This window comes from Schistocerca gregaria, chromosome 1, assembly GCF_023897955.1.
Source record: "Schistocerca gregaria isolate iqSchGreg1 chromosome 1, iqSchGreg1.2, whole genome shotgun sequence".
Lineage (NCBI taxonomy): Eukaryota > Metazoa > Arthropoda > Insecta > Orthoptera > Acrididae > Schistocerca > Schistocerca gregaria.
In genome coordinates this window covers 489,602,055-489,628,315 of record NC_064920.1, presented here as the reverse complement: position 1 = coordinate 489,628,315, position 26,261 = coordinate 489,602,055, and the positions used below count along the sequence as shown (strand labels likewise).

Genomic DNA, 26,261 nt, shown 5'->3' with positions numbered 1-26,261 from the left:
ATAGTTTGTACAAGATTCGAATAGAAGCTTTCGAAATGTGGTGCTACAGAAGAATGCTGAAGATCAGATGGGTAGATCACATAACTAATGAGGATGTATTGAATAGAATTGGCGAGAAGAGGACTTTGTGGCACAACTTGAGTAGAAGAAGCGATCGGTTGGTAGGACACGTGTTGAGGCATCAAGGGATCACTAATTTAGTATTGGAGGGCAGTGTGGATGCTAAAAATCATAAGGGGAGACAAAGAGATGAATGCACTAAGCTGATTCAGAAGGATGTAGGCTGCAGTACATACTGGGAGATGAAGCAGCTTGCACAGGCTAGAGTAGCATGGATAGCTGCATCAAACTAGTCTCAGGACTGAAGACCACAACAACAACAACAAATGTGGTCTAGTGCCCCTTAAAACACACGACATGAAACAAAATGTAAAAATTCCTTGCTGGACGACCACTGCTCGATCAACCCCTTACTTTCTTGTCTCATGCCCTCAGTATTCAATCCACTGGGACTTGGACTATCCGTGGTTCCTTCGTGGAATTGGCTCTCCGGCTGATCAGAATGAAAACAACACATCACAAAGTTAAGGCTGTGAAGACACTTGGCACAGAGGTGCAAACCCAATGATACATAACAAGGAAAAAAAAACAAAACAAAAAAAAACCTGCAAATGCTCTACTATCTCTGGATCGCAAAGCATATGGTACTTCATGCTGTACTTTACTTTCCTGGTTTTCTCTGTGCTTAGCACCTCTCTTCACTCTCTCTTTCTTCCTATTCCCTTCTTGTGACATGTCTGGAATCACATTCGGACAACACTTAAATGTCCACAATCACCCAATGCGTACTATTGTTGTCCTAGTTGGCAGCTGAAGCTTAACATTAATGGGGGATGTGGTTTCAACAACTTGGTATGGCTCTTGATACCACGTAAGAAACTTCTTTGTTTTTCCTTTCGGCGCATAGGGGCTGGATAGAATTACCCATTACCCTACTCTATACTGCGGTAAACTTCCTTTCTGCTTCAGTGCATCTTCCTGCCTTTCAAAAGCCTTCATATTCACATTTTGTACCCATTTCCAAACATCCCAAATTGTTCTCACAAATTGACATATGGATTCACCGGTCCATCTTTTCTGTAGCTTCACTAAATCAAACGGTGACAAAATTTTTCGCCCGAACACTACTTCATATGGAGACAAACTGGTATTAGCATGGATTTTTGCATTATATGTGCATACAATATGCTTCAAATACTCGTCCCACTGATAGTGATGAGAATCGACATGAAAACTCGCCATCTTCCCGAGTGTTCTGTGTAACCATTCTGTCCTTCCGTTGGCCTGTGGATGCATCGGGATCGTCCTCAACTTCTTTACATTCAACAATTTACACAGTTCCTTCATTAAATCCAACATGAAGTTGGTCCCTTGGTCAGTAAGTATTGTCTCCGTTACACCAAACTTCAAAATCCAGTTGTTTACTAATGCTTGCACGACCATTGCTGCTTGTTGATTTGGCATAGCCACCATCTCTACATACCTCAAAAAATGGTCTATTATTGTCAGAATGAATCTGTTCCCCAATGGTGTTCGCTCAAAAGGTCATAAGATATCAATCACCAACATGGAGAATGGACATGTTGCTTCTGGCAATCATTGTAGCTTTATCTGTTTCTGACTTAAATCTGCTCTCTGTGTACATGGTATAAAATTTTTGACATACTGATCCACTTCTACTTTCCTACCTCTCCACCAATACTTCTCCACCACGCTCCTACTCGTCGCTCTACACCCTCCATGACCAGATAACATGTGATCATGTGCTTCCATTAAAACCTCATCTCTCAGCTTTGCTGGCACTACCGGTAATACCATTGGTCCTAACTCCATTTCCCTACACAGAAGGCCATCATACATAATAAATTGTGGCTGTGTCAATACAACTTACAATTGTTGTCTGTGTCCTGTAATTCTTGCCATACTACTAAGTTATAGCCTATGACTCCTACTTTTTCCACCTTCCTACTTAGTGCATCCGCATTACCGTGCTTCTTCCCAGGCTTGTGCACCACCTTGTAGTTGAATTCACTAAGCCTCACAGCCCTCTAGGGAGTCTAGTGGGCAGATCCTTCAACACCAACAACCACTTCAATGCAGCATTATCTGTCACTACCCAAAATCTTCTACCATATAAATAACATTGAAAATATGTGATTCCATAGATTACAGTAAGTATCTCCCTCTCTGTTGTTGAGTAATTCGTTTCTGCTGCATTCCACTGCCTAGATGCATAGGCTACAGGATGTTCTTTCCCATCAATTTCCTGACTAAGAACACACCCTAAAGCTTGATTCGATGCATCACATGCTATTATAAACATTTCTTTTCAAAATCTGCAAACACAAGAACCGGGCTTGATGTTAACACTTCTTTCAGTTTGTCAAATGCTTTCTGACACTCTCTGTCCACTCAAATTTCACACCCTTCTGTAACAATTGTATCAACGGCTGTGCTAAATCTACAAAACCCTTCAGGAACTTTCAATAGAAATTGCAAATTCCGATGAATGACAGCACTTCCTTAACTGTTTACGGTTCCCAAAAATCCCTTACTGCCTGAACCAACCTCGGATCTGTATGCACTCCACCCTTACTGGCAACATGAGCCAAATATTTTACTACTTCTAATGCAAAATGACACTTCTTCAGGCTCAATGTCAAACGAGCTGCTCTTAACCACATAAAGACTTCCCTTATCTGCTGTCTATGTTACTCCATACTACTTGAAAACACTATGTCATCCAAATAGACAGGACACTGCTGTGGTTTCAAACCTCTCAAGACGCTGTCTAGCAACCTCTGAAATATTGCCGGAGCATTTTTCAAACCGAATGGCATTCTGAAGTACTGGTAATGTCCTCCAGGAGTAGAGAACACAGTTTTTGGGTGATCCTCTGGAGCCACCTCTAACTGATGATAACCACATGTCAAATCCATCGTAGAAAACTACTGGTACTGTCCTAAGTATCCAAAGTCTCCGATATGTTTGGAATGGGGTATGGGTCCATTACTGTCTTATTATTGAGGTATTAGTAGTCACAACAAAACCTGTATTTTTAGTTCCATCCATAGATTTTTTAGGCACAATGACAATGCCCACTCCCCGTCAACTATTACTATGCTCTATAATACCGTCCGCAAACTGCTAATCAATGAAATCCTCCACAATCGGCTGCAAATATCTTGGTATTCTGTAAGGTTTATGGTAAACAGGTGCTTTATTCTCTATTGATATCCTATATTGAACTAATGGAGTTGCTGGCAACGGCCCTTCCGGAAAAACAAATCCTTAAATTCCCACAATAATTCTTCCATATGCTCTCTTTCTCCTCCTTTCAAATGCCTACTTTTGTGATGCAATACAGTTCTATCAGCAGTTAGTGGTTGATTGCTTCGCCTACCTCTCGAACACCAGTCTTCGTCATCTGGTACATCCAAATTTTGCTACAAAACTCCTTTTCTTAAACTTGCGTCTACAGTGCTAAAATTATCCATGTTCACGGGAACTACTTGTCCGTCATTCCCCTCCTGTACGAGTACAATATTACATTTCAAAAAACAACCCAATGGAGCCAAAACTTCATTATCCTCCAATGGTTCAATAACACACATTGTAACCACAGGTAGATTCGACTCCACACTTACCCAAAGCAACTTCCCGGTGCCACCAGACACAAACTCATGCGAATTAAGCCTTAATGCTAATGTATGTGCATCAGTTGCTTTATTCATTATGTTGAATGCCCCCCACGACAGCTCTGCATCGACAACAATTTCCCCTAGCTGAAAAAACATTCCATCAAGTTCCACAGTTCAATGTCCAAGGTCAATTTTGGCATGATGTTGATGCAAGAAATCTCCTGCTAGGATCATACCATAGCCCTCGTTTACCCATGGTACTACCTCCATGCATGCATCAAATTGGACTTTCCCTAAGTGAAAGTCAACTGTCACTGACCTCAAAGGTGTGACCACCTTATCGCACACTTCACACAACCTATAACATGGTGAGTCTAACTTCCTTCATCCCATTAAACACTTAGTAGCTACTGACACTTGCGCCCCTGTGTCCAACAAAATCTTACAAGTTTTAGTTCCTATGAATCCTACCACTGAACATTCCTCCTCTGCATAAATATTTGTCGAATTGAAATTAAACAGGAACTCCCTTAGATGAGCCTTGGGCCCCCTCTGCCATTTAACGATTGTCAACCTCTACTAACTCCACTCCTCCATCCTCCACACTACTGCTTTCCACCCCTTCGTCTATTCCTCAGTGACTGGGTACATTGCCTCTGCACATGTCCCATATGACCACACATATAACATTTTATACCCGCAGTAAACACTGTTTGTCTATCACATATCCCCGTTACTACGTCTATTTCCTCACATTGGTTGCCAGCTGAATGGCCGAATACAAATCTATCGGAGCCCCTTCAAGCACTTTCCATGGTATGTGCGCCGGTAACCCCCTCAAAAATACGTCAAGTGCCCTATGCTCAACCTCCTGTAACAGAACACCATTCGCTTCATCTTTATGACCCAACTCATAAGAGTACTCGTTAATTTCTCTTATCCTGTCCACAAATTTCTCTACTGTCTCCCCCTATCTCTTTGTCATTGTACTCAAACTCTCCCTAAAGTACTGAGTGCTATTCTCTTTCTTGTACCTTTGTAAAAGCCCCTCCTTCAACTGTTTAAACTGTCCCACCTTCCTTAAGGCCTCAGAATACCTTACACGTCTTCGCTTCATCTGTTAATCTAATCTTGGCTACATGTAACAACTGTTCATCAGACCAACCATTCATCACAGCTGAAGTTTCCGTGTCCTCCACAAACAAATGCACATCCTCCGATGCCTTGCCAAAAAACGGAATATTCAAACTTGGGGCAGCTGGATCAATCTCCTGCTACGGCACCCTCGGCAACAACAACTGATCAGATGCGGGTTTCCCACTCACTCCTAGATGTTAATTCACTCCTCAACTGCATATTGTCCACTGTCAATTGTGCTACCTTTTCCAACAAAATCCATATTGCTTCTGGTTCCGACACACATCACGTTCCTGACTCTGTCATTGATTTGCTTTCGTTCCCCGTTAATCCCAAAACAAAACAATTAAGTACAAAAAGTAGCCGACTCCCTACACTTCGATATATTCATACTCAGCAACATCATACTCAAACCAGTATAAAAGTAATTAATTGCCATAAAAAAAATCTTACTGCCCCAAATAAACCAACACTTACTCTGACAACATAAAATACTATGCCCGCGCAAAACATCTACAATGGCCTGCCGTGAGCCATACTCAAAAATACAAAAACGAAAGAAAATGTCCAACACTCAAAAGAAAACTGGTCAAAACTCGCCGCAACTTGTGACTGTACTGTACAGACGGCTTCCGCTATCCCGACACCAAATGTAGTGGGAAGAGGTAGAAGGCACCATATTAAGACTCGTGCAAGTTTTCCAAGTGCTTTATTGTTTCCAACTACAGTGCCATGTTCCCCTTGGTCTGCGTCACTGGGTCACGAAATTCTAAGGACACCACTTCGCTGTCTGTGAAACGGCTTGGTGCAGAATGGCTGCTTCAGTGACCCATGCAGTGCACTGCTGTGTCGCAGCCTTGTACGGCAGTGGAGTTGCGGTGACATCAGGAAGCGCCTGCAGCCTACTCAGTGGTCTTTATCCCTGCCGCCTGAGCACCACTTACTGGGAAGCTGTATGGCAGCCCAGTGGCATGCTCCCTCACTGGCCTGGCTAAGATCGCGGCGACAACAAGCACCCACGATCCGGCAGCTGTATCTGTGGCCCTCGCCCTGGATGTCTCCGGTGCATGTTGGGAGCCAAGACCCAAGATAGCGTGCTGTGGAGTGGCCCACCCCTGGCTGGCTACGGACCCCGCGCCAGCTTCAGAGGATCGAACCAGCACCCCGCCGTGGACTGGAACGTTGGCGCCCCATCTGCTGCTGTGTGTAGCCAGTGGTGGGACAAGCTCCACTGTTCACAAGAGATGCCACACTTGAATGCTTGTTAGTGTACCGGCACCTATTTATATGTGGCTGTGCACCTCCGATTTGCTAAACGTACCATTCTGTCTCTCATACTCATAACACTTAGGTTGGCCAGTGGGTCCCTTCTGCCTGTGACTTGCGCCACGCAAACCACTGCGTGTACTTTTCCTGGCGGTTCTACACCCCTGTGGCCTCTATTTTACTTCTCAACTGCTGGTGAGCCTAACTCACTGTAAACAGGCCCACACCTGGCTGTAACTTGCACGCTCAGAAATATTGCACCAAATCTGACTTTTCCTATCCCAAACATTAGTGCTGCAACACTGCTTTCCCTGTAAGAGGCATAAATCTTCAGTGCCATGAATTTTAAAACACCAAACAGTTCTGCCATCTTGGTTACTAATGCATCCACCATACAAGCACCAATAATTTTCCCATATTCAAACTCAGTTGGTTCTCATATAATGCACTCACAACTACACAGAACACTGTTGTGACTACAACTGATACTTTCAACAGATTGAGGACGTTACACAGCTGTTGTTTGTGGTCAAATACAACAGTGGAACTTGCAGAATTGGCTAGCACTTGCATTTATGTTAAAGCATACATTTCTCTTGGTGTTTCCATATTTTTGTCCAAACATCCTTGAGTTATGAATGGTGTGGCCATTGTTTCTATATTTAACAATGATCCACTGAATCAATCAACACAAAGTATTCAAGGTTTATCAGTAGAACACATGCACTCTTTGGTCCATAGACTTACCATTAGAGGCTTTTAATATTTTGCAAGCGGTATTGTATTGGTGGATTTGTTGGTGGCAGTCTAAATACTCTGGGCCATGAAGCAGTTGTGCTAGTTAAACACAAACTTTTAATTTTATTTAGAATAGTTTTAGATGAGAGCAGACTCCTACTTTAAATTTTCACTGGCCTTAGATAAGATAGAGGAGGGGGGGGGGGGGGGGGGGAGAGAGAGAGAGAGAGAGAGAGAGAGAGAGAGAGAGAGAGAGAGAGAGAGAGAGAGAGTGAGTGAGTGAGTGAGTGAGTGAGTGAGTGTGTGTGTGTGTGTGTGTGTGTGAATTAGCAGAGGGAAATTGTGATTTTGGACTTCCAGTATTTGCTTTCCAATTTTGTGATTAATGTACTACTAAACAAATTTTGCACATGAGTTCCATTTATGTTGCTCTGCTGCACTCATTAATAGTTATTTATCTTTTCTTTCATTTGAATGCACAATTGTGTAAGGCCACCATTCTCGAATATGCAATTTATTTTCAATAAACATTTACTTGATTTAACCTACAATTATCTTGTTTTGACAACATTATTAATTCCATGAGATTGATCCATGCAGTATACTTATTTGTAAATTATTTTGCTAAACTGCCTATTAATTTATAATGATCTAGAGGAGAGCTCTCTAATAAATGCAAGAGTTTTAGAGCACTGGTGTATGGCCAACTCTGGCAACACTGAAGAAAATCTTATTAGTACTGTAGGTCGCACCCTAATAACAGGTTTTAAAACCACTAGCTCCCTCGTCAATACCTTCATGGTTCTCTCTTTCTTACCTGCAGTTGTTGTTTGCTGCAACACAGAAATCCAGGATCCATTTAACTTGGGGCCCCCCTCCCTTTTTAATTATCATCATGTTTGTGAATTTCTATATTTTCCCCGAATAAGCTCTACTACACAGCAAGAACCTGCATGTCCGATAATGTTATGGTGTCTTCAGTTTCTCACAGCAAATGCTCGGCCATGGCTGATTCTTCCATCTGTGCCAGACTGAAATACTGTGTATGTTTGATGATCCTGATACTGATGGATTGCTGTTCAATCCAACTGGATTTTTCCATTTGCATGCAGATCCCTGAAATTATAAGTTCCTCTTGTTCTTTGCTGATCTGAGACATTCTCTGACCTCCTTGTACAGTCTGTAAACTGGTTTTATGTCATGTTTGCACAATATACGGCTGATTCTGTCCATGGCCCTGGAGATTTATGGCAGGAAGGATGTGTACAACATTTCTTCTTCTGACATGTCAACTTTGTCAATGATGGGTTTCATGACACTCCTTATGCAACTGGTCGATCACCCACTGCTCCTCAGAATGCACTCCAGGTGCTCCAGCTTACACCTGAAGCACAGTAACAACCGTTCAAGTTCATGAGAATTCAGAAAAATCATTGACCAAGTGTCAGGCAAAGATTCCCAGAAAAAAGTTAAGAAGCAGAATGTCAACAAGTGGCCACAAAAGCTTCAACAATCTTGCAATATGCCTCATTGGAAAGGAGATTTCAAGTTTTTACTGATTCCCTGACTAATGATGAAAGAAGGAGGCCCATCTGCTGTCCACAAAAAAATAAGTGATAAACTGCAGGTTTTCAAATTCAAGTTTAAATGCATCGCAAGAAAATAAAAATTATTTTGTAGGGGTCTGTCACTAGCTTACACACCAATATGGTGAAGTAGTAACACTATTCAATGTAACTGAGCAAGAAATGTTCTACCAACATACCATGAAGAGCAATTTAAAGCTTAGGCAGTGTGCAAATTGTCACTTTACAGCAAAAATGGTTGTCAGCACAGGAACTGCATACACCAGTGAATAATTCTAGCATTCAAACAATGTTGTGAGCCAGAAAACATTAAGCAGCTATAGCATGGCCACACAACCTGAAAACTACAAAAACCTGGAAATATTAGGGAACTATAAAGTCCCAGGAAAAAAAAATCAAGGTTTTTCTCTCAATTACTGAAATTTTAGTTCACAGCTTTAAAAACAATGCACTTGTTATGATATACAGATCTCATATGAAAGGCACTAAAATGATTGAACTGCACTACTAGGAGCAAGTGTTAGAAATGGGGTTCACATTACACGGCTCACTAAGACAGATTTTACTGAGTAGCAGATGAAAATATTCTGTACATGTGAGCCTTGCAACCACTTGACATCATTAAAATTTCCTTTGCCAAAGGAAATTTAATTTTTTGATCCAAATTTGGTGGCATTTAAATAAGCAAAAGCAACCACTCATTTACACTTATGCCTTCAGCTTCTGGTTGGGAACTAATAACTTTCTGGAATGCAGGCTGATAATGTTAAGCATCAAATTAAGGAGTTTTTTTTCACTAACCAGAATACAAGAATAAATGTCCATGAACAAACTAAAGAAAAGTGGACTGGATCTTCACTGAACCACACTTTTAAGCTCATCTGGGAAAGAGGAGTTTCCTTTGGTACGATTTACTTCCATACTTCCTCATGGGAATGCATTATTGCAACAGGTGTTTTCTGTGAATCAGACTGCACCACAGAACATTAGAAAGAAAAATACTAATTGATCAAAGGCACATTGCTATTATTTCTTCTGGAGGGATACAAAATGTTTAAATAGTGAAACAATTGATACAGGCAGTGAAGAACTGCTCATTCTCGATATATGGATTCATGGGAAAAGGAGAAAGGAGAGAAAAAAAAGAGAATAGGAAAATATAGAGCATCAAAAAGAGATCTGCTGAAGAAATTAAACTTCTTACAATGGAAAAGTTAAAATTATTATCAGAAACTGAAAGGGAAGAGAGACTTATTGAAGAAAAAATACAAGATTTTAAAAAGCAGTGTTACGTTAAACGTTCTTCCTTAGAGTTTTGTACATTTCAGACTTTGCAGAATTTTTTGTAATTTCAAAATAGAATTCAGGTTTTTCTTTAAGCTGAGAAGATTGTATAGACATAATATAGTTATATGTGTGTTAATGTGACTAGTACATTGCTCCATTGAATATTTGTTTGAGTAACAGTTAAATATAAGAAACTACACTTTCCATATCATCAAATGAATCAATTTATTAAATACTAGTTCACAACAAAACTTCCAGAAAGTGAGTAAATTCTAGATTTGCATTAAATTGTAGGTATTTTGCCAGTAATACGTCATTAGTTAAACTTAAAATTTATATGTACATCATTATCACAATTTCTGATGTTCAAACCAGTTAAATTAATCTTATTTTAGGTATTGATTTAAAATGTGAGTGCTTCATATCTGGAGCATTCCTTGTCTCATAAGTTATGCTTTATTCAGTGTGCTGAAGTTCATTTCATCATTTGGTGGTACAACAAAATATCAGTCTGCCCAAGTATGTTAGGTATTTTCAGTTATGCATTAACATACAAAATCAGCAATCATTAAAAAGAAAAGAAAAAGAAAATACCGAATATTTAAAGCATGCTCAACATTCAGTTTCAATCCCTAATAGGACTATTTGGGCAAAATATAATAAAATTCTGGAAAAGTTCTGGAAAAAAAAATCAAAATTTTAAAGTGGCTACCCTGGTCTATTGTGGTCAACCTCATCAGCTGATGACAAAATTATGCCTCATATGTTCCACATGGAATATAGAACAGAACTAAGTATGGCCTTTTGGAAGCACCTAGGAAGGCCTTGTCGATATAGATGATAGTCCATAATCGCTATTACAAGGTGAATTTGACACATAGGCATCCAGTACGAACAACAGTACAAACACTCCAATAGTCTGGTGTATGTAGACGGTGAGCAAAGGACCACCTGGAATGCACTCTGCATCAATAGCATCAGGCTCTTTGTACCAATCGATGGAGGATTATACAACACCAGATGATTGTTATACAAGACTATGAAAGTGACCAGGTGTGCCAATGCATGTGCTAGGCAAGGATCAGACAGTCATGTTTTGGGCTGGTATCATGTATGAATGTCAGATGCCTCTCATTGCTACCGAGGCTAATTTGAGGGCTGTGAAGTATATGGATGGGATATTCTAACTTATTGTCAGCTCTCAAGGCACCATTTCAGCAACTGGTCAGTCTTCCAAGACAAAAATGCATGCACGTGCAGATGCGCTGATGCACAAGGGACACACGCCATGCACAGGCCTGCGCCCACACGCACTGCATGCTGTGGTGCATGGACACGGAGCTGTGGCGTAATACACTTGGCTTGAGAACATAGTGAAGCCAGGTTGTTATACCATTATACATCTAGCAAGTGAATACCTTCCCCCAGCAAGCACAAATCAACTTAATGGAATGGCTTGTGGTAACTGCTGATATTAATTTGACCGAACATACTTATGACTAGTTAAAAGCTGCATTCGTTGATATACAAAACCATCTCACTCACTGGATAACCTGAAGAGGGCTGTCTTTGAAGAATAGGATGGAAGATCCAAGCACGTTCAAGGCATGAGAGGGAGCAACATGGTATTAAATGTAACTCAGCAGTGGATTTTAATTTCACAGATCAGCACATTCAAAAAGAATGCCTCTATTTAAGTTACTGTGTCTTTTCGTTTCATAGTATTGTTAATCTTTTAGTTCTGTAATGTTTATCCTTTTATTTCTTTTTTTCCTTTGTATTTAAGCTCACACATGTTTGAAAGATGCAGACAGAAAAAAACCTTTTTCGAGCAGTTCAATGAAAGGTCTACTAAAAATATGAGGAATATATTTGCAGTGACTTGTTCCAATAACAAGTTGATTTCGCTCAAAAAGCCTCGTAAAACCAGAGAAAATGAATGCAAATACGGAGTTAAAGTCAACAGTAGGAACTGTATTTTTGTATGCTGCAGAATGGGAGAAAGTTGCAAGTTTATTAGTGTGAAGAAATGCCTGTGTTTGCATACTGCATTCAAATTACCTGTATTAATATTAGTTTTAATTTAATACAAGGAAGGTATGTATAATCTCACAAAATACAATAACCTCTATCATCACAGCTCTCCTAGTACATTACAACTGTGTGAGCACTAGGACAACTTTTAACATCTACCTTACCTAGCTAACATTGTATCACATGTACTATCACTGTGTGCCTGACAGACAAAACATAAAACTTCACACGTCAGCATGCTTCAACAATGCGCCATTTTAGTTTCTAGTTAAGGACACACATTCCATCAAATGAAATTCCAGACTGGTTTTAAAATCCACAACAGCAAGTGGCAAATAAGGTAATAGAAATTATCATCAAAAGACCTGCACCATCAGTTTCCTCTTGTAGTTTGGAACTTGGGTATTTAAACACAGGAAATGCAATTTAGTAATCTCATCAGTTTAATGATATAAATTACAAGATTACTAGAAGTGATTCAATAAATATCTCTTTACTGATTTATTAATTAAATTAATGGCACTTTTTCTGATAAACTATTTCAACTCATATAAAAATTTCTGCAGTCTCACAAAACAAACTATTCACAAACAAAACTTAGAAAAACAAAATAAATATAACTTTAACAAAATTCAACATGTTAATACTGTGATGCCCTGAAGTTTCAATAAAATCTGAGGCATGTTGTAACTGCTAAAACAAACTTAATACCATATCCCAGATACTTTTAACACCTTTCTACAACACCCAGTAATAAAAAGATAAAACACATTTGACCAAATTGTACTATGTTCACTCAACCAGCACTTTCATGAGAAAAATTGTGTAATGTTACACTTCTGAACATGAGAACAACAGTAAATATATATTTATCTCTACTCTCAATGAACATCAATGAGACATTAAGAACCAAACAGTCTTAATGCTATCTCAGTTGTGAAGAGTTAACAGTGTGCATTTCTGAAGTTCTCAACAAACAGTTTGCACTTCCATCACTTGCTGATGTGCCAACACCATTTTCACAAACTGAACTGTTTGCCTGACTATTGTCATTGTTCACTTGCCAACTCTGATTTTGTTCCACTTCTGCAACAACCACCACAAAGAGTTCCTTTTCTTTACACTCCAGCTGTTGCTGCAAGTACAGCAATATTTCTGGTGCCTGTTACAAACACAAATGAGAACATCTTAAATAAGATTTGATTCAAAAGGTTGCAGAAAAGAACAAAGCAAAATACATGTTGAAGGAGGGGGAAAAAGTAGTAATTTTCAACTGAAAACAGGTGAGAAATAAAAACTGAAAGCTACACCTCACAGTCACACTGATAAATTTGCTTATACATTCTTTGTACTATATACTCCAACAAAGCAATATTGTGAAGGAAAAGATCTTTACCCTATAGGGTGTTTTAAGAAGAAGTGATGGATTGTGGCTGTACTAAAGCAACAGTATTGGCAATTATCTCAGTTCGTTTAGAGGAAATCAAATAAAATCTAAGTCTTTAATACTGCACAAAAAGTTCTGCTTGAGAATAACAAATTATTTTAGGAATAAAGAAACAACTCACCAAAAGACAGAAGCACTGCACTATCGACAGATACAAGAACAACGTGTACAGAGCTTTGCTTTGCTCTGTTCTTTGCTAGCTTTCAGAATGAAATTCCCTTCTTGAGGTGAGAACACACACACACACACACACACACACACACACACACACACACACACACACACACACACACACACCTGTCTACCTGTCTCCCTGTATTGCGCTCATTTGACTGCCAACTCTCATGGTCAGCGAGTGTACACACACTCACACACATGCATACGCCCCTCACAGTGGGCCAAGGAAGAGCTGGCAGTAGAATGAGCACAATACAGGAAGATGTGTGTGCATGTGAGTGAGCGTGTGTACATATGTGTGTTTGAGGCATGTTTCTCCGACAGCTTGAGAAAGGATAATCTAAATCCAGAGAGACAAATCATGACTCTGACATCAGTATCTCAGCTACTGAAAATCCTTAATGTTTTGTGGGTTGGAACTGTATGACTTGAGCTTCCATTTGGATAGTTTCCAGATTTGCTAATGAGTGTATTTCAATAAATTTCCAAAACACAGTAGTAAATACAGCTTACTCAAGGCCACTGGGGGGGGGGGGATATAACGAAAGAGATTGCTTGGTTGCATGATTAATGGTAGCCAATACAATGTAACTAGCGATAATTCTTTTCTGATCACATCTTGCAGAAGGTTCTTACTCTTGGCTCTCCACTCCAAGTCCGGCTTATGAAACTTCAACTACAGTAGGCTGGATAAATAAATTTTCATATAGTATGTAAGTGTATTACAAAAAGATACATTGATCTTTAAGTGTGCAAGCAGCTACAATTTTAAAACTCTTACTGAAAGAACCAAATCAACAACCTCAATGAAAGCAAAAAGTGTAAATGTATCTACCATACTCTTGTCATCAAATGACACTTGGCTATGAAATGTATTACTGGTATTAAACATCAGAAGACTAATAAAAACTGTAAATGAATTTAATGTCTTTAATACAGAAATGACCTCATATGGAAAGGGAGCTCTGGCATAATTCATCAAAATTTGTAAGGCTGGGCAAAATTATCAGTGCATTACATGAACAGAACAATAAATTCTTGTTCACATTGTACTTGGAGGTCTCGGTTTTGTTAGTCAATATATAGCAGAATAAATAAGATTTAAACAAAAAATGTGACACCATTTGGAGTTCTCTGGTGGAAAAGAAGCATCGGTTGTGAAGAAGATGAATGGATACAAGCTTTTCTTTATGATGCAACTGTAAAGTGAGCAGGGAAAAACGCTTTGCAAATATTTACTGACAACAAAAAAGGAATGTAGGCTGCATGTAATAGGCAATTTCTATTTTCTTAATACCTTTCCTATAAGCTGAGGACACTCAAGTTTAGAATCCAAGTTGTAGTAGCTTCCTTGTATCTCTCTTATAGCCACCCAGTGACGGCGACGGAGTGGGAGTAACACAAATCCCAGTTTGTAGTCACTTGGCACATTTAGTATAAAACCAAGAATGTTATGAAGATTTAAACATTTAGGATCTCTGGAAAAAAAAAAGAAAATTGTCACATATAATGATACTTCTGTAAATACACATTACACTGTCCACACAGTTTTGCATATTTGTGTTATGCAGGTGACAGCAGTAAATACTTATTTTTACTAGACATTATAGCATATCACCATTAAACTTTATGAAAATGATAGTTACTTCCTTTATAAACACCACCAACAATAGTCATGTTCACTTTATTTCATTTTTAATCAAATTCCAGACAGATACATGAAAAGGGCCTGAAATCAGACCTCAAATGTTCTGGCTTAACAACAAGTGCTGGCACAAAGATCAAGAACGAAACACAAGAGAAGGCTGTGAGACAACATCAACTAATAGTACGCTGACTAGGGCCACACCATGACAAACGGCCTGAATCCAAAGAGAATATAAGCACCTCTCCTGCCAGCCTCGGCCAGACAGTGGAAGAATGGATAGCAGATCCGTACTGGAAGACGCGCACTAGAAGAGCTGTGATTTGTGATCCATATGACCTTTTGTGATTAAAGTGCATGAACATTGTATATAGCAAGGGACATTAATTATTTGCATGTTACCAATTGCTTGCGACCCAAAAAGTCAAGTATTGTCAATCTACCTTATTGTAATAAAACCATTAGGGCGATCTGCTTGACACTAGATCGCGTGTTTCCGAGAAAGCATCATCCTAGGCACCCTGTAAGGCACGAGTGGCAGGACACCATATCAAACATGGAAAAGTATGTAGGTGAAAGACTGCCACCTCTTTTTTAAAGGAATATGTATGAATGCCATACGTGAATACAGAACATTTTATATGTATGTTTCTTTCATACCTGCTGGATGAAACAACTTAACCTTGTGAGAACTTCAGTTTATTTTTATCAATTTTTCATCATTTCCCTAAGGCAAAAACAACAATGCTGAAAAGATTGAATACTATGAAACAGTATCATTATACTATGTGCCTAATGATGGTTACTTCCTGCTGATTTCTCTTTTTCCCCTGCATTCACTTACTTTGTACATACTCAATATAAGGGTTTTCTTTAATGTTACACACGCGAGACAGATGTACCTGTAAATAATTGCTATTCCAACCTCCACGTTCGACAGACTGAATAATTCACTTGAGCTAAATTATACTTTATGCAATAGTATCACTTTCTACCTCCCCCCACCCTTTTCTTGCTTTCCTACTCAGAGATCCCTTAATTTATTCATTCTGGAAATAACTCATGCCAGTAAAAATTCTCTTCCAAACAGCTAGAAATGTTGACTTGTTTCAACTAGGCATTAAGTGGGGGGGCGCTGAGGTGGGCGTGGTGGGTGTTTGAGACGGGCGTGGGACAGGTGAGTGGGGGTTGGGCTGAGACGGGTGAGGGGTGAGATGGCTGAGTGGGGGGTGGGGGGTGAGACCGGCGAGGGGGGGGGGGACAAATGGGTATAGGGGCAGGGCAAGACAGGAGTAGGGGCAGGGCGAGACGGAACAAGGGGGAACAGAGGGTGGGGGCGATGAGAGTGATGGGAGGGGGAAGGGGTGGAAGAGGGGTAAGGGGTGAAGAGGGGGAAGGGGGGAAGAGGAGGAAGGGGGGAAGAGGAGGAAGGGGGGAAGAGGAGGAAGGGGGGAAGAGGAGGAAGGGGGGAAGAGGAGGAAGGGGGGAAGAGGAGGAAGGGGGGAAGAGGAGGAAGGGGGGAAGAGGAGGAAGGGGGGAAGAGGAGGAAGGGGGGAAGAGGAGGAAGGGGGGAAGAGGAGGAAGGGGGGAAGAGGAGGACACTAGATCGCGTGTTAAGGGGGGAAGAGGAGGAAGGGGGGAAGAGGAGGAAGGGGGGAAGAGGAGGAAGGGGGGAAGGGGGGAAGAGGAGTAAGGGGGGAAGAGGAGGAAGGGGGGAAGGGGGGAAGAGGAGTAAGGGGGGAAGAGGAGGAAGGGGGGAAGAGGGGGAAGAGGAGGAAGGGAGGAAGAGGAGGAAGGGGGGAAGAGGAGGAAGAGGAGGAAGAGGAGGAAGAGGAGGAAGGGGGGAAGAGGGGGAAGGGAGGAAGGGGGGAAGAGGAGGAAGGGGGGAAGAGGAGGAAGAGGAGGAAGGGGGGAAGAGGAGGAAGAGGAGGAAGAGGAGGAAGGGGGGAAGAGGAGGAAGAGGAGGAAGAGGAGGAAGAGGAGGAAGAGGAGGAAGAGGAGGAAGGGGGGAAAAGAGAGTGAAGGGGGGGAAAAGTGAAGGGAGGTGGATGTGAAGGGGGGAGAGAAGGAGACATGGGGGGGCGGAGAGGGGCGAGGCGTGCGGGGAGGGCAGAGAGGGGCGAGGCGTGCGGGGAGGGCAGAGAGGGGCGAGGCGTGCGGGGAGGGCAGAGAGGGGCGAGGCGTGCGGGGAGGGCAGAGAGGGGCGAGGCGTGCGGGGAGGGCAGAGAGGGGCGAGGCGTGCGGGGGAGGGCAGAGAGGGGCGAGGCGTGCGGGGAGGGCAGAGAGGGGCGAGGCGTGCGGGGAGGGCAGAGAGGGGCGAGGCGTGCGGGGAGGGCAGAGAGGGGCGAGGCGTGCGGGGAGGGCAGAGAGGGGCGAGGCGTGCGGGGAGGGCAGAGAGGGGCGAGGCGTGCGGGGAGGGCAGAGAGGGGCGAGGCGTGCGGGGAGGGCAGAGAGGGGCGAGGCGTGCGGGGAGGGCAGAGAGGGGCGAAGCGTGCGGGGAGGGCAGAGAGGGGCGAGGCGTGCGGGGAGGGCAGAGAGGGGCGAGGCGTGCGGGGAGGGCAGAGAGGGGCGAGGCGTGCGGGGGAGGGCAGAGAGGGGCGAGGCGTGCGGGGAGGGCAGAGAGGGGCGAGGCGTGCGGGGAGGGCAGAGAGGGGCGAGGCGTGCGGGGAGAGCAGAGAGGGGCGAGGCGTGCGGGGAGGGCAGAGAGGGGCGAGGCATGGGGAGGGCAGAGAGGGGAAGCATTGGGTGGCTATGCGAAGACAGAGAAGGGGAAGTGATGGGGGAGATAGGAAGGCAGAGAGGGGGAAGTGATGGGGGGAGATGGGAAGGCAGAGAGGGGGATGCAAAGGGGGGAGATGGGAAGGCGGAGAGGGGGGTGCAAAGGGGGGAGAAGGGAAGGCGGAGAGGGGGGAGAAGGGAAGGCGGAGAGGGGGTGGAAAGGGGGGAGAAGGGAAGGCGGAGAGGGGGGAGAAGGGAAGGCGGAGAGGGGGTGGAAAGGGGGGAGAAGGGAAGGCGGAGAGGGGGGTGCAAAGGGGGAGAAGGGAAGGGGGAGAGGGGGATGCAAAGGGGGGAGACGGGAAGGGGGAGAGGGGGACGCAAAGGGGGAGACGGGAAGGGGGACAGGTGGGATGCAAAGGGGGGAGGCGGGAAGGGGGAGAGGGGGGAGAGGGGGTATGGGGAGAGGGGGGATGGGGCGAGGGGTGATGGGGAGAGGGGTGATGCAAAGGGGGGAGACGGGAAGGGGGAGAGGGGGAAGCGATGGGGATGGAGATGGGTTGGCGGAGAGAGTGGAGCAATGGGGGAGGGAGATGGGATGGCAGAGAGAGTGGAGCAATGGGGGAGGGAGATGGGATGGCAGAGAGGGGGGATCAATGGGGGAGTGAGATGGGATGGCGGAGAGGGGGGATCAATGGGGGAGTGAGATGGGATGGCGGAGAGGGGGGATCAATGGGGGAGTGAGATGGGATGGATGAGAGGGGGGATCAATGGGGGAGTGAGATGGGATGGCGGAGAGGGGGGATCAATGGGGGAGTGAGATGGGATGGCGGAGAGGGGGGATCAATGGGGGAGGGAGATGGGATGGCGGAGAGGGGGGATCAATGGGGGAGGGAGATGGGATGGCGGAGAGGGGGGATCAATGGGGGAGGGAGATGGGATGGCGGAGAGGGGGGATCAATGGGGGAGGGAGATGGGATGGCGGAGAGGGGGGATCAATGGGGGAGGGAGATGGGATGGCGGAGAGGGGGGATCAATGGGGGGGGGAGATGGGATGGCGGAGAGGGGGGATCAATGGGGGAGGGAGATGGGATGGCGGAGAGGGGGGATCAATGGGGGAGGGAGATGGGATGGCGGAGAGGGGGGATCAATGGGGGAGGGAGATGGGATGGCGGAGAGGGGGGATCAATGGGCGAGGGAGATGGGATGGCGGAGAGGGGGGATCAATGGGCGAGGGAGATGGGATGGCGGAGAGGGGGGATCAATGGGCGAGGGAGATGGGATGGCGGAGAGGGGGGATCAATGGGGGAGGGAGATGGGATGGCGGAGAGGGGGGATCAATGGGGGAGGTAGATGGGATGGCGGAGAGGGGGGATCAATGGGGGAGGTAGATGGGATGGCGGAGAGGGGGGATCAATGGGGGAGGGAGATGGGATGGCGGAGAGGGGGGATCAATGGGGGAGGGAGATGGGATGGTGGAAGGGAGGGTGGAGGTGGGGAGGGATTTTAGGTGGTGGAAGGGAGGGTGGAGGTGGGGAGGGTTTTGAGGTGGTGGAGGGGAGGGAGGAGGTGGTGGAGGGGAGGGAGGAGGTGGTGGAGGGGAGGGAGGAGGTGGTGGAGGGGAGGAAAGAGATGGGGAGGGAGGAGGTTGGGAGGGGAGGGAAGAGATGGGGAGGGAAGAGATGGGGAGGGAAGGGATGGGGAGGGAAGGGATGGGGAGGGAAGGGATGGGGAGGGAAGGGATGGGGAGGGAAGGGATGGGGAGGGAAGGGATGGGGAGGGAAGGGATGGGGAGGGAAGGGATGGGGAGGGAAGGGATGGGGAGGGAAGGGATGGGGAGGGAAGGGATGGGGAGGGAAGGGATGGGGAGGGAAGAGATGGGGAGGGAAGGGATGGGGAGGGAAGGGATGGGGAGGGAAGGGATGGGGAGGGAAGGGATGGGGAGGGAAGGGATGGGGAGGGAAGGGATGGGGAGGGAAGAGATGGGGAGGGAAGAGATGGGGAGGGAAGAGATGGGGAGGGAAGAGATGGGGAGGGAAGAGATGGGGAGGGAAGAGATGGGGAGGGAAGAGATGGGGAGGGAAGAGATGGGGAGGGAAGAGATGGGGAGGGAAGAGATGGGGAGGGAAGAGATGGGGAGGGAAGAGATGGGGAGGGAAGGGATGGGGAGGGAAGGGATGGGGAGGGAAGGGATGGGGAGGGAAGGGATGGGGAGGGAAGAGATGGGGAGGGAAGAGATGGGGAGGGAAGAGATGGGGAGGGAAGAGATGGGGAGGGAAGAGATGGGGAGGGAAGAGATGGGGAGGGAAGAGATGGGGAGGGAAGAGATGGGGAGGGAAGAGATGGGGAGGGAAGAGATGGGGAGGGAAGAGATGGGGAGGGAAGAGATGGGGAGGGAAGAGATGGGGAGGGAAGAGATGGGGAGGGAAGAGATGGGGAGGGAAGAGATGGGGAGGGAAGAGATGGGGAGGGAAGAGATGGGGAGGGAAGAGATGGGGAGGGAAGAGATGGGGAGGGAAGAGATGGGGAGGGAAGAGATGGGGAGGGAAGAGATGGGGAGGGAAGAGATGGGGAGGGAAGAGATGGGGAGGGAAGAGATGGGGAGGGAAGAGATGGGGAGGGAAGAGATGGGGAGGGAAGAGATGGGGAGGGAAGAGATGGGGAGGGAAGAGATGGGGAGGGAAGAGATGGGGAGGGAAGAGATGGGGAGGGAAGAGATGGGGAGGGAAGAGATGGGGAGGGAAGAGATGGGGAGGGAAGAGATGGGGAGGGAAGAGATGGGGAGGGAAGAGATGGGGAGGGAAGAGATGGGGAGGGAAGAGATGGGGAGGGAAGAGATGGGGAGGGAAGAGATGGGGAGGGAAGAGATGGGGAGGGAAGAGATGGGGAGGGAAGAGATGGGGAGGGAAGAGATGGGGAGGGAAGAGATGGGGAGGGAAGAGATGGGGAGGGAAGAGATGGGGAGGGAAGAGATGGGGAGGGAAGAGATGGGGAGGGAAGAGATGGGGAGGGAAGAGATGGGGAGGGAAGAGATGGGGAGGGAAGAGATGGGGAGGGAAGAGATGGGGAGGGAAGAGATGGGGAGGGAAGAGATGGGGAGGGAAGAGATGGGGAGGGAAGAGATGGGGAGGGAAGAGATGGGGAGGGAAGAGATGGGGAGGGAAGAGATGGGGAGGGAAGAGATGGGGAGGGAAGAGATGGGGAGGGAAGAGATGGGGAGGGAAGAGATGGGGAGGGAGTTGAGGTGGTGGAGGGGAGGGTGGAGGTGGGGAGAGAGATGATGTGGCAGAGGGCGGGGAGTAGGTGGGAGGGGGGAGGGAGGGAGAGAGAGAGAGAGAGAGAGAGAGAGAGAGAGAGAGAGAGAGAGAGAGAGAGATCATTAGAATAGTATATGGGCCTCATACCATGAGAGACTGTGAAAACATCTGAGCTTCAGTCCTGAGCAATAGTGAATCTTCTGGTGATCAGAAGCTTTAGACTCTCCTCTCCTTGTTAGGCAATTACTAACGATCAAAATTTCTTCCGTCATTAGGATAAAAATTGGCTTCTTTCATGCTGAAAGGGAAGTAAACACAATGCATATTATTGAGCAGATTTTGTTGTTTCTTCCTCATCCTATGTTGTTGTCATTCTTTGTGTTCTGACTGACTTATACTTACTACATGTTGTTTTGTATTTCTTATTCCAGTCCTTTCTTCTCTTGTTTAAAATGTTTTAGTCTTCTTGCTTTGTCAAATTAAAGTAAAGAATAGTTTTTGATGATTACCTCCAATTTTAAATGTCACAAAGATCAGCAATACTTTATATAATGTTGTCACCGTGAGAAACTTAGTTATCATTTTCCTTTCACTTTCATCAGATAAAGGTACTGCTATTTCCAAAAGCCAATTTTTGTGAGTGTCTCTGTGATCATGGTACTGTTGCCATTTAACAACGAGAAAATGCAACCTAGTCCTAGGCTACCACTAACTATAACTGGTTGTTGGTATACTTTACATAAGCTGCCTACAGTGGCTGCTACTATCTACACAGACAGTGGCCAGTATTTTATATCTAGTTCTGGCAACAGACACATCCAAAAGTGAAAAATGTAACCTTAACTTTTGGAATTATTATTTTTTTCTTCTTCTTCAAGGGGGAAAGGCTGGAAAATATTTGAAAGGAGGGGTGGATCAAAAAGTTTGGACAGTAGGAGACAAAGTACTGGCGGAAGTAAAGCTGTGAGGACGGGGCGTGAGTCGTGCTTTGGTGGCTCATTTGGTAGAGCACTTGTCCGCGAAAGGCAAAGGTCCCGAGTTCGAGTCTCGGTCCGGCACACAGTTTTAATCTGCCAGGAAGTTTCATATCAGTGCACACTCTGTTGCAGAGTGAAAATCTCATTCAGGGGTGGATCACTCTTACTCCAACATGAGAAGGGCCCCACCTGTTGCAAGGATGAAGGGGAACAATAACAGGGATCCTGTCTTAGGGAGTAGAAGATCAAACATAGGATATTGGTAAGCACTAGCTTCCATCCAGAGATGAGAAAAGGAAAGAAAAAGAGAGATTGAAATTGAAATCCATCTCCATGCCCACAGTCAGTCCTCGAGTGTATAGCCTGACCATTTGTCAGAGTGTTTAATAAGGTTTGTTCCCAGTTTTCTTGTTTATTATATGGGTTCTCAATTTATTATTTCTGTCTGGTGAAGGCACATTTAAAACTTTCACACCAAAATGTAGGAAACACACAAAAACCTAAACAAGGTTATAAAGTCTGCATGGGAATATTCTAGTGTCCTGTACTGTGGTTGGGTAAATCACAGTCCAGATGAAAATGATCACTATTACTGGCAAAAAATGCCACAGAATAGTGAGTGTAAGAATCCCAAGATATTTTTCACTATGAATGAATAGTTATATTATTTTAGTTGCATTACATGAGGAGAACTTTCTAAGAGAAAACAGAGTTGACGTATGCACAATAAACAGTCAACCTTGTCGTCAAATTAATGCTTAAAGCTACTTTTAAGTATGGAACATGGTAAACTGAACTTTATTAGTCCACATATTGAAATAATTTCATATTGCTATTCAACTAAACCTCAAGGAATTTTGCACACCATGTTTCACTTAGTATGTGACTGCCAATGAATCTTTCTGGCATAAATAGGTAACTTATTTGTTTGAAATAGCACAATACAAATCTTTTTGAGTTTTAAGTCTTAAACTGCTTGCTCTGAACTAGTCACAGGACTGCTCACTATCACTTTGGCTGTGTCTGGAACCATTGCAATTGGGCTCTAGACAGGTATGCTTGCACCATCAGTGTGCACAAATCCCACACTTTTAAGAGGAATGCTACTAAGGCCATGAAATTTTCGTTTTTGAAGGCATTTTCATGCTCCACACAATCAAAGGTGTTGTTAGCAGGACATCACAACGTGTCAGCACAATAACATTTGTTATCTCATTCTCCCAGGACTTTATTTGTGAAGAATCTTTTCTGACAGCCAAACTGTGAAAAGAAATGCTGGAAAAATGTGTCAGTGTTCTACAGTAGCCAATTTCTCAAAAGTCTCTCTCTTGAAAAAGTGAAGGTTGGAGATGCAGCAAAACCAAGTTATCAAAAATCGAATGGAAATGTGAGAAAGTGAGGCATTTAGTTATAAGAAGGTCATAATAGTTTCTGAACACATGCATACAAACGGCAAACAGTTTAGTAGTGAACTACCACTAATCTAGAGAAGAAAAGGAAAAAAAAGAGTTATCCTCATAAGAAGATAACTAACTATTGTACATTTCATTCTATTAATTGTAATTAATCATTAGTGTAAATTACTTACTTCCTCTTGTCAAACCAGATTGCTTCACAGCCTTTCTTTTGAAGTGCTGCCATTATAACATTTATGTCATAATTCCCAAGTCCAAGGAATGACTTGTGAGGATTTATCCAGTCATTTGGAGACAAAGAGTAACAAATAGTGTCTAATTCAGCTTTGCTGAATGCATTACATTCTTGGAAGAGATTGTTGAGGGCATGTAAAGCACACATTTCTTTAACCTGGAATAAAGAATCACCTTTTCACAACAATAAGTTTAATGTATTAGATGCATGCTATTTCTAAAAACTATACAAATTTAATGAAAAGGATAGTTGTAACTCACCATATAGCGCAGATGCAGAGTCACAGATACACACAACAAAAAGGACTGTCTGAAAGTGAGCTTTCAGCCAACACACACACACACACACACACACACACACAGATATGGGAGGTCAATAGGTACCATTTCAGATATATCTATGTTTAGTCTGAAAAAGTATGAAGTGGGGAGTGACTCACTTGCTTGTGAATACAGTTTCATTTAATAATATCTTTGGATCAACAAGGGGTTGTGTCATCTCCTTAAACATATTCGTAAGCTAAAATATGGCAGAAACCGGAATTTTTTTTTAATTTGAAAATCCATGTATGTGTATCATTAAATCAAGTAAAATAATCCTCAAATATTTTAAATACAATTCATTCATGAGATCCATCCTACGGTTTCTTTGCTGAAAACTTGTTTTAGTAGCATAAGTGCAACTTCTCTTATTGCTCATTAAATTTTGTTTGTTACCATCTTGGGTTTTGTTCATTATAAAATAACATTCACTGCTGTCAGTCACATTTTGTCTTTATTTTCGCATGAAATGTTTTGGGAAATAATTCATATTATCAAGTGTGTTTCTCATATATTAGATGTTTGCAATGTGTGGGCTGCTGCATTATTATGTAACTATAGAATTTTTTCTTGTCATCTTAAGTAGAAATTTACATAGTTCATAGTACACATTAAAACCAGAAACAGAGGTATGCAAACTATCACAAAGGGCAAATGTTGGTAGATACATCAACTGTACGATGATCCTGGCAACATACGAATAGCTTGTAAGTCAGTGGTGACGTTGCTGGGGCTGGAGTGGTGGATTTTGCACTTTCACTGCCTTAAGTTCAATCTTCCTGTAAAACTGACATAATCTTGGAAAGGCGTTTCCAGCAGGAATGTGTCTTATGATTTTGCCTGTGCTTTTATGTCATCTGTGTGAGCTCTGACTTTTTTGATTTTCCACTTATGACATTGGTGAGGATTTGCTTACCCCCCTCCTCTCTGCCCTGCTGAACAACATCAAACCTTATGGAAAGAAGTACAGAAGTTTTTCAGTTTATTCAAGTATGGTTTGATCCATACATGTTTCACTGTGAAAGCATGAGTACTCTGAAATCTGATGTTTTTAATGAGTTTTCTAATAGCCTGCCATTCCAGCAGTATGGTATCAGACTCTTCAGACTCGTCAGAATGCTGACAATATTTTTTGTGGGGTACATAGTTCTGCTTTCAGGTAGCATGACACCGGGCATCACAGTAACACATTAAACATGATGGAAATTCATCCTCTACAAGCAATATATTTCCAACCTGGTAGGTGGATCAACAATTGGTATCGCATCTTTGAAACCTCTATGTACAGATTCTCAAAGACATGAGTTCCTAGACCTGGATTTTGACTTTTAACTAAGTGTTATTTGTGTGTGACTGTTTAGGATAATTTTGGCTTTGTTCTTTGATATGGATTTCAATTCACGTAACTTTTAGACATAATGTTCACTTTCTACTGTGTTTCAACCATCAACTTGATATCAAGCTTTGTTTCCCCACTTTAGTGGTTCACAGCATTGACCTACATAATTTGTGTCAGACTATGACAAAACAGTAATGAGGAATTTAAATCTTTACATGTTATTAATGCATCATGGGCATGAAATTCATTGAATTGAGGCAGCAGATGCTGATACTGAGACAGGAATTCAGAGTGTGTGATTTGTTGTAGAAAGAGTTGAATGGTCTGTGGAAGTGGATACCACAACAGCATAATGGACTGTCCATAGCATCAACACTGCTGACCCATAAATCAGCATTGTCAGCACCTACCATTTCGGCATTTGACAGTACAATTGAAACCACAAGTACTCCAACAACTTTTGTTATTTTACAAGGCTAATAATATTGCTAATGTTCATGTTAATTCTGCTGCCCAAATCACTGAAGGTCACACTACCACCCTCACCACATCCGGATGTGGAAATGGAGGGAAAGTCAAAGAAAAGTCAAAGTCCCTGTCCAGGTACAGAAAAAATTGTTGTATTCTAGAATCAAATCTCCCACCAGAATGGATCATTATTTCCTGTACAGGGCAAATGGGTATTATAATGTAATGCACCTTATACAGGTATGTGTGATACATCACAGTCGTAATGGATTTGTCACTCTCTCAATGAATGTTACCTTTAATAAATCTTGCAAATATACTGTCACCTTTCTTGGTAGTTCTTGTGGTCCAACTAATCCGTCCCACATCCATGCACAAACTACTGCTTCTTATGGACTCCATTTCCTGGCAGGATGACGCTGTAAGGAAGTATTAACTGTTCCAAGCTACTAAACGAATTAGACTATTTCATACAAACTCTTCTGTATTTTAACTCTTCAACTCAGTAATAGACAGA

At 43.7% G+C, this 26,261-nt stretch overlaps 1 protein-coding gene across 6 annotated transcripts in view; it reads right to left on the bottom strand.

Annotated features, from left to right (window-relative positions):
* Nucleotides 1-12,169: 12,169 nt before the first annotated feature.
* Nucleotides 12,170-26,261, bottom strand: part of LOC126353828 (josephin-1) — a 53,896-nt gene continuing 39,804 nt past the window's right edge. For all 6 annotated transcript variants that reach the window (XM_050002977.1, XM_050003014.1, XM_050002987.1 and 3 more), the window contains 3 exons: nucleotides 23,556-23,773; nucleotides 14,671-14,851; nucleotides 12,170-12,911 (listed from right to left, as the gene is read on the bottom strand). In XM_050002977.1, coding sequence (XP_049858934.1) covers nucleotides 12,675-12,911; nucleotides 14,671-14,851; nucleotides 23,556-23,773 — 636 coding nt within the window. In that variant the 3' untranslated portion in view covers nucleotides 12,170-12,674. The remainder of the gene's footprint in view (nucleotides 12,912-14,670; nucleotides 14,852-23,555; nucleotides 23,774-26,261) is intronic.